We start from the raw sequence: 9,637 nt of genomic DNA, 5'->3' as shown, positions 1-9,637 counted from the left end.
AAAAAGTCCTTCTCGCCGTTGAGCGAGTTCAGGCAAGAAAAAGACCTTCTCACCGTCGAGCGAGTTCAGGCAAGAAAAAGTCCTCCTCGACTTTGAGCGAGTGCAGGCCAGATAAAGTCCTTCTCACCTCAGAGTGAGTTCAGGCCAGATAAAGTCCTCCTCGACTCTGAGCGAGTGCAGGCGAGATAAAGTCCTTCTCACCTCCGAGTGAGTTCAGGCAAGAGAAAGTCCTTCTCGCCTTTGAGCGAGCTCAGGCAAGATGAAGACCTCCTCGCCTTGAGCGAGTGCAGGCGAGAACAGATTGAAAGACCTCTCTGCACAAGCAGATAGAGGCAAGGTTAAAAGTCCTCAGTGCATCCAGGGGGGAGGAGATGTACGCCCTGGGCAAGTTGAGGCACCAGAAAAAGTCCTTCTCGCCGTTGAGCGAGTTTAGGCAAGATGAACTGAAAAGTCAGGGGTGTTCGTGACCTTAAACGGCGGGAAGGAAAGGAAAACGCCTTTCCCCCTTTAAGTGAAACATCAATATTGACTTAGTAAGACCAGAGAAAGCTTCCACGCTTGTAGGCGGTGTGAAGGCAGATAAAATCCTTCTCGTCTTGAACGAGTTCAGGTATGGTGTGAAGGGTGAAAGAAGTTTAAGAGATAGCTAAGGTAGGTTCAAAGAGAACACCTCGCTATCCAGTTCATTGTTCTGAAGCTCGGGGAGGTAGAGAAGGATCCGAAAGGCGCCTCTACCCCCTAGATGAGGGAACAATAGTCAAGTTATGAAGGCAAAGAAAGTTCACATCGCCAGAACCCTACGGCGATCAGAAGAATTCCAGGCGATGACGGGAGCAAAGGCTAACCTTGCCAGGCAGATCAGGTAAACTGTATTGTGATACCAGTTTAAGTGAAAACCTGCTGCCTAGTAAGTAGCTTGTGTTGAGGTTTATTGCCTTAAGTTTGCAAGTTGTATTAAATGTCATCGTTTGGGAGTTAATAGTTGCTCAAGTTTTACTTTGAGTTAATAGTTTGATAAATTGTTATAAGATTAACAGTTTGTTCAAGTTCAAAGCAGTGAGTAAACGATTAAGCCCGAGGAATCGCTGAGTTAATTTGTTTAAGCAAGTTTCACCGGTTATCTTGATTAACCACACAGCGAGTAAGAAGTATTCAAAGAGAAGTATCAGAAAACAACTTTTCAGCGTTGAAAGTTATACAAAAGTGGCTATTCAAGTTCGAACACAAATGTGATCAAGTACATAAGCAGAAGAATTATATATAAAGTTTTACAAGCAAAAATGAGCGCCAAGTTTCAAAAACAAGGTGATGGAGGGAGACAGCTAGTCTTCAGAGGGCACGATCTTCCCATCCACCACCTCGTTGCAGATTGATACCATGGAGAGGTCGAGCTCAACGTATTGGCATGAGACTTGCTCTAAAGCGGCGTCGAACCCGGCGGCAAGGACTTGGGCGGAGCTTTGCTCGAGCTCTTGTGCTTGTTTCTTCAACTCGTCGTTTTGTTTCTTCAGCACTTCGGTTTGTTCACGAGCCCGAGCAAGTTCTTCAGCAGCCTTTTTGCCTTCATCCCGAGCCTGAGCCAGCTCTGTAGCAGTCTTCGTGGCTTCCTCTCGAGCTTTGGCGAGCTCAGCCATGGTGTCGTCCCTCTCCTTTTCGACCTTCCCGAGGAGAACCTCCCGATCTGCCGACCTTTTTTCAAGGTTTTCCACCTTGGTCGCATCTGCTTTCATTGCAGCCTCCAAGTTGGCCACCTTGAGCCTATAAGGTACAAGCTTGCTCTCCAGCTCGATTTTCTCTTGGGCTTGGAGGTGCATATTTTGGCGCAGATCGGGGGCCTCCTTACGCACGCCCCTTAGCTCAGCGTCCATGGCGTCCTCCAACCTTGAATGGTCGATCTCCGCCATCATCAGGTTGCAAGAGAGCTTTTCTGCCTCCATCCTTATCAGGCGGTTTGACTCCTTAAGCGTTGAATTCTCATCTTGGAGTTTCTTGTTGGAGTCCTTCACAGCCTTCGATACAATCGAGGGGAGATCCTCCGCCATCATCTTCTGCTTGGCTGCGAAGGGCCCCAAGATCTCTTCGATGGAGGGTGGGAGGCTTGAGTTTGTTGCTGGAGGAGGCGCTGGGGGAGCTTGGTGCTGACTTTCACCACCACCCTCTTGAGTTTGAAGGGCAAGGGGGGCTTCTTGGCGTGGTGGTGAAGTCGGAGACTCTGTTATCAAAATCGGCGAATTATGACCACCCTCATCTCCTCCTGGTGCGGCCCCAGCAATAGAGGTGGTTGAAGGAGGACCCTCTCCAGCAGATACGAACGGCGTGGAGGCGCTTGGAGGGTTCTCTATGAAGTTGGGGTCGCTGCTTTCGACCAAGGGGGGTGCAGCAGCCAAGGGTGTTGCTTGGACTGGTTGTGTTGGAGCTGGAGGTGAGGGCGGTGTTGGTGTTGGGAGTGCAGGTGGTGAAGAGGGAGCCACCCTTGTTCTTTTGGTGACGAGGCCATCCTCAGTCGCCTCATCATCTTCTTCTTCTTGTACCACTTGAGGAGTTTTCCTCTTTGGTTTCCTCAAGATAAGCTTTTTCCTTTGAGGGGCGGGTAGTACCCCGGAAGAGGTTGCACCTCGGGGCGGGGTTTTGTCTTGAGTAGCGGCGATCGCCACCACTGGGTTAGGCACGGCTTGGGAGCCCGCCGCCAGCTTATGAGATCGGGCGATCGCCCTCAATTATGCTAATTTCCCTTTTCCCAACATGTTATCTGCATGAGGTAAAGAACGGATGAATAATCGAAACAGAAGCAGATAATACAAATTAAATCAGATCAATTTAAATTTCAAATTAATAAATATAAATCATCAAGTCTCATACAATTTCTCAAATTATCAAGTGTCTATTAAAATTCATAATTCATCTTTCACATGTCAGACTTCCACTGACTCACAACACATAGACATTTGACTCTACTTCTGGAACACTCGTCCGTAGACTTAGACTCGGAGATCTGCACCTATCATACTATATCACTATGAAATCCACAAAGTTATGCGCATAAATAATCTCAATGTCATCTTTCTCCTAGTATGACAGGGTTAACTCATATAGCTTTTACCCATTCATATGAAATCCACATAGCTTACCCATTCATATTAACCTCCTTTGACTCTCACCACCTGAATAACTTCATCTATATGATTCCATTATCTCAGTAAAGTCAAGATATCTCTTTCTAGACGAATCCCTAGTCAATGCACACCCTAAACAATCTTAAAATGGTATTTTATTTCCTTAAAATACTATGTCATGATTAAAATTCATATTATGAATCTTACAATATCCAACATCCAACAATCAAATCATACCAAAATTTAGAACTTCCAAAACACACAACAATTCATTTACTAATCACCTAAATGTCTAATTAAAGAGATTTTCAATTAAATACACATGAAATAAAAGTTTACATAATTTATAAGTAAAATTATTCAGAAATAAATAAACCAGCCTTTTAAAAGCAAAAATAATTTTTTATAGTTTTTTTTTCTTTTTTTACAGACATTCTAGCTTGAGCGAGAATGCGAGAATGGGTCTCGCTCAAGCGAAAATTCTCTCGCTTGAGCGAGATTCAGCCCCAGAGCACCCAGAATTTCATCCTAGGTCTCGCTTTAGCGAGATTCCTTCTCACTTGAGTGAGAACGAACCCGAGAGCACCCTATCTTTCCATTTTATTCTCGCTTGAGCAAGATATGCAGAAAAGTTCTACATAAACCTAATTAAATTCTAAACCAACATTTCATTGAATTCATAAATTTATAAAATCTACACATTACATTTAGCTTGATTCAACAAACTATTCAAATACATTCATTAACTCATTCAATTCCAAATTCATATATATTCTACAACATCTATTATATCCACAATTTCACATTTCAATCAATTTCCAATCTACTCAAAACAAGAAATCCTACAAATAAAAATTTGGAACTGGTAACCACGTTACCCCCACATCCAATCTTCTAGCCTAGGGTTCTATTGAAAATTTAAAACTAGCTTCCTTTACCTGAACTTAAGCAGATACTCACTAAGAGCTTCAAATCTACCCAAAAGTTTAAAAGCCACTTAACTTGCACCAAAGAGTCCTTATCACAAATCTAATTATACCACTTGAATCCTGAGCTAACAGAGACTACTTTTGAAGATACAAACATCACATGCAAGATTAACTAAAGAAAAACCTAACCAAATCAAAACTAACTCAAAGGAAAAGGAGTAAAAAAATGAACTTATTCTAGCTAAGATTTTGATCAAGCAATCTTGTAGAGTTCATTGCCAGGAGTCTAATGGCGGACTTCGATCGTCAAACTGAAGAGGAGGTCAGAATCTTAGAGAGAAGGTAGAGGAAACGAAAAAGGAGTTTTTAGAGAGATGGTGGTTCTTTTTAAAATGAAACCTGAATAACTGAATTTTTATTTATATGTTCTTTTAACTTTAATAATAAAATATTTAGGTGCCATTTTAATTATACCAATTCTACTATAAAACTATTTTTCTCGGTCCTTACAACGATCAATTCAGTGAGAGCATACGAAATAGTAAACAGTTTCATTCTAAAGTACTCAGAAATAGCATACGTTTACTAGGGGTCTCAAGCCCCTTTTATAGATTTCCCTTGAACAACTTCTACTAATGAGAACATAATCTCAATAGCAAGCATATAATTATAACAGAAAACCACATGTTCACATGCACCTCTTATCTTCGGGTGCTAACAGCAGGAAAATATTTTGTCTACAGGTGCACCATTATTCTCGGGTGCTAACATTATTCTCAACAAATTTTATTTGCATTTTAATTAACATATGTGTTCTAAACAAACAAAATATTTTTTCTATCTTAACTATCTTTTTCAATTTGTCTTACCAGCGCTTGGGTCGAGCTCCTGACCCATCCTTTGGGCCCATGTTGACCCAAAAATCGAGTTGACCATACCATAGTTCTTGGACCGAGGTTCCAGTACAAAATGGTATTATAATTAAATGTGTTTAGTTGTTTAATTATGCAAAGAGATTTATTAAATAACGAGATTATAAAAACTAGTGGTTGAATCCCATTTATTTAGTATTCAAATTACGTCAGTTGAAACTAACATATTATTTTTTACAATTTTATTATAATACTACTAGTTAAAAACGTCACATTGTACCGTATATAATGGTGTTTACATGTGCCATATTTTGCACTAATATCGTTTTCAGTGAAATAAATTATGACAAATTTGACTGACATTAATTATATAAAAATATGCTACTTTATACAAAGCGTTAAATAACGGGTAGTGCGACCATCATATTAAACTTTGTGACAATCAGATCTACGACAGTATAGGAAATCACCACACACGTATGTTCTGACATTTATAAACGTCACTTTATAAACAATAATCGCTATTACATATATACTTTTCTTTTTGGTGACGGTAGGAAGGTTGAGGTTATCTAACCTACTCTTTACATTTTCAATACCCTTGTGTTGCGTTTTGTGTTGATACACAGGTAAGTTCACAACATTTTTTTGAATGATCTTTGTACCGGGGAGGGTTTTGAGTATAAATATTAGGATTCATGAATACCTTTGTATATGTTTTTTTGTATACTTGTACCGACCAAGTAGTCGAGAGTGATGACGTGGCAGCGAGCGATAATATAGGTGTGTTGAACGTAACACCTGGCTGACAGAAGGGAAGGACATCGGGAAGTCTGTGTAGTCGCCAATCGTTAAGTTGGCGTGCTCCGATCTCTAGCGTATCTAAACCGGCAGTCACCAGGCTTGTGTCGTAGTCGCCGTATGTGAGCTTAGGCGACCAAGTGGTCAGAGATCGCCGAGAGGGGGACATCGCCGAAAGATCAGGAAAGCTTGTTCAAGGCCTTCAAAGGGCACGAGTACGAAGGATGAAGTTATCAGATGATCATTCCCTAGCCAGAGGTTGAGGCCAGGGAACAGTTTACCAGAACATGCACGATGAGCAAGTAATGCAGATCGTGATAGCGGCAGGCGAGACCATAGAGAAGGTGTGCATGGTGACACCCCGTGCTCGCCATTAGAAGAGATCGCGCTCCAAGGCAGCTATGCACCCAGTTGCTCCTCACCTGAGTAACTTAGTCGAACAGCCTGAAGAGTAGAAATGGCGCTCAAGCAGAAGACGTTCCAGATGGTGACGTGTGTACAACTGGATGCGAGCCACATGTCCAGAGGTGTAACCGTCAGGAGAGAGAAAACACATAGGTATATAAGGAACTCTTAACATATTCTGAGGTACGCGCGTTTAGAACACTTCTTTACGCTTTGAGAATACTTGAGTACGCGGAGAGAGAATTTGCACGGTTCCTTGAGGTTTTAGCTTTCTCTCTTAGAGTTTTGGTGATTCCGTCACTGACTTGAGCGTCGGAGCGCGATCGGCCACAGCGGCGCCACTCTGTCTTTTTCAGGTTCTTGAGGAGAATCGAGGTGTGAAGGACAGAAGCTAGCGTGGTGCAAAGCCGATCCAGAGGAAGATACCTTTGGCGTGGCAAGACTCTTGCGTTCTGGTCAACCGGCAGGATCATCAGGCGCCCACCGTGGGGCCGTGTAAAACCTGTCCCCATCCACAGCGTGAGTTCTTGAAGTTTCTGTAGTTTCTGTGTGGTTGTGTGCTGGTGCAACCATTTTCCACCGTTTGTTCGAGCTTTTGTTCGATGATTTCGAGTTTTCCACCGTTCGTTTGAGCTTCCGATCGGATTCTTGAAGTTTCTTGCTGTTTGCGCGGTTTTCAATCGGTTGATTCAAAGTTTTTTTTTCGTTCGTTTGCGTTTCTGGTTGGTGAATCGGGAGTTTTCCTGGAGGAGCGGTAGGTTCGTGGTGAGATTGCAAGTTTCTATGAAGGTTTCGACGTTCGAATCTATCGGCGTGCTGTTGTGGTTGCGTTTTTGGAAGTTCTTTGGAGTTTGAGAGTTTCTGATCGATTGATTGCTGGATCGATCGTTTGCTGGAGAAGGTTTTGTTCGTTGAAGTTTGGTTTGCTAAGTTTTCATGAGAAAGATGAGAAGCAACCGTTCAAGTCCCGTTGTGCCAGCTGCTACAGAAGTCGCCATGACCATGGCGCAGATGATGGAGATCATGCGTGCGCTGCAGGCGAATGTGGAGGCATCGCGCATAGAGCAAGCGAAGATGCATGAAGACCTGGTCGCCTCTCATACCAGGAATGAAGAGCTCAGCAAGGTGACTGAGGAGTTGCGTCAAGCTCTTCAGGAGCAAAGAGGACGCCCAGTTGTTGAAGAGGTCGCGCCGTCGCCGCCACCGCGTGTTTTCCCTATGCCGTTTGCTCAGGCGATCACAGACACGCCTATCCCTGCAAGCGTAGTACCTGTGAAAGCTTCTTTCACCAGCGTGGAGGACCCTGATGCACATCTCACCACGTTCCACACGCAGATGATGCTGTCAGGAGGCTCGGATGTTGTATATTGCAAGATGTTTATGAGCACGCTCCAGGGAACAGCGCTGGAATGGTTTGTGAGCTTGCCTACAGGTCACATAACCGATTTCCAGCAATTTTCGAAGCTTTTCATCGAGCAGTACATTGTGAACAAGGCGCCACCTAGGGTGTCTTATGACCTGTTCGACATCAGGCAATACCAGGGAGAGTCCCTCAGGGACTATTTGAATCGTTTTGGAGCACAGATGGTCCGCTCGCCTGCTAAAGACGAGGAGATATTGGTATACGCCTTCAAAAAGGGCGTGCTGCCAGGACCTTTCTGTGAGGCACTGATTAGGGTTCACCCCGCCACGTTTGCTGAAGTTAGGCGACTTGCGGTGGCCCACATCGCCGACGAGAGTGACGTCGCCGAGAAGAAAGGGAGCGTGGCCCCTGCTAGGCCACGCGCCCAGACTAGAATCCAGCCGCAGAGGGTGCTGGAGACGATGGCGGCCAAGAAGGATCAGAGGACTCGCCATCCTTATGATCCGAGGAAGAACAAGGGAAGGGGCCCAGGACGCCCCAGGGAGTATAATCGCCCACCAAAGTACAAGTTTGTCATGGGGTTGGCGGATCTGATCGCCATTCCCAACATAGCAGCCAGGCTTAAGGCGCCTGAGAAAGTGGGCGACAAGGTGTTAGGACCAAAACCAAACGCCTGGTGTGAGTTCCACCAGAGTTTTGGTCACACAGTGGATTCGTGTTTGGCCCTGGGATACCAGCTCGACGATCTGGTCAAGAGCGGGTTTTTGAACGATTACCTGCTGGACAAGAGGACGGGAGGTGCGTCGAGCTCCCAGCCGGCGGGTGGTGAGGCTCAGCAGCATGAGATGCCCACTCATGGCGAGCTCCACACAATCGCTGGAGGATTCTCGGGTGGTGGATGCACTGCGTCACAGAGGAAGAAATACGCAAGGTCTGTGATGACGGTGGATATGTTCGAGGATCACTCGCCAGATGTGGACATCAAGTTCACAAAGGAGGATCTTAGGGACGTTGTGCCTCACGACAACGATCCCATAGTCATCTCGCTTGTCACGGCGGGAAGGAAGGTCCACCAGGTACTGGTGGACCAAGGAAGCTCGAGAGATGTAATGTTCTGGCCGACATTCACACAGTTGCAACTACGCCTTGACCAGCTAAGACCCTATGGAGGGTACTTGTATGGGTTCGCTGGCGATCAGGTGGAGGTCAGGGGGTACATCGAGCTAAGAACAACGTTCACGAATGAGGTGGCCTCGAGGACGGAGAAAATCAAGTACCTCGTTGTGAATGCCCCCTCAGCATATAACATTTTGTTAGGGAGACCAAACCTCAACAGAATATGAGTTGTGCCCTCAACTAGGCACATGAAGGTTAAGTTACCATCAATGGAGGGGGTGGTGATCACCATCAGATCTGACCAAAAGGAGGCAAAGAAGTGCTATGAGAATAGCCTCAAGAATAAGAGGTCAGTGAGTTACATCACCACGACGCCGCCTCCCGGTGTGAAGCCCAGGCCAACAGAATTGCGAGTTGTTGATGCGGCAATGGAAGTGGCCGCCAGAGGCGATGTCACCATGACGGAAGCTGAGGCTAAGGGAGAGAGCGCCGGACGGGAGGAAGAAGCGAGGAACCGCCCAGAGGAAGCGAGGGAATTGGGAATCGCCAGGGCGGTGATCGCCAGGGAAGCCAGACCCAAACCCGTCGAGGAGTGGCTCGAAAGGGAGATCGGGGGAAAGGTCTTCAAGCTGGGAAGATCTTTGGAGCCTGAGCTCCAAGACCAGATCGCCAAGGTGATAGAACGACATCTGGATGCTTTTGCATGGTCTACTTCAGACATGCCGGGAATTGACCCCGATTTCTTGTGACACCATTTGGCAATGGACACACAAGTTAGACCAGTGCGGCAGAGAAGAAGGAAGTTTAACGAGGAGAGGAGGCACGCGATCAGGGATGAAACACAGAAGCTCCTCGCCGCAGGCCATATCAGGGAGGTCCAGTACCCTGAGTGGTTGGCTAATGTCGTACTGGTGAAGAAGAGCAATGGGAAGTGGCGCATGTGCGTCGACTTCGCTGACCTGAACAAGGTTTGCCCAAAGGATTCGTATCCTTTGCCAAGCATAGATGCCCTAGTCGACAGTGCAGTAAGGTGCAAGT

General features: G+C 45.6%; 1 protein-coding gene across 1 annotated transcript; it reads right to left on the bottom strand.

Annotated features, from left to right (window-relative positions):
• Positions 1 to 1,322: 1,322 nt before the first annotated feature.
• LOC137814873 (uncharacterized) lies at positions 1,323 to 2,042 on the bottom strand. The gene has a single exon (XM_068617802.1). The coding sequence runs from the start codon at positions 2,040 to 2,042 to the stop codon at positions 1,323 to 1,325; it is 720 nt and encodes a 239-aa protein (XP_068473903.1).
• Positions 2,043 to 9,637: the final 7,595 nt, after the last annotated feature.

The sequence above is a fragment of the Phaseolus vulgaris genome, chromosome 10, assembly GCF_000499845.2.
Source record: "Phaseolus vulgaris cultivar G19833 chromosome 10, P. vulgaris v2.0, whole genome shotgun sequence".
NCBI classification, from domain to species: Eukaryota; Viridiplantae; Streptophyta; class Magnoliopsida; order Fabales; family Fabaceae; genus Phaseolus; species Phaseolus vulgaris.
The sequence above is the reverse complement of the archived record's forward strand: the minus strand, read 5'-3'. Positions and strand labels throughout refer to the sequence as shown.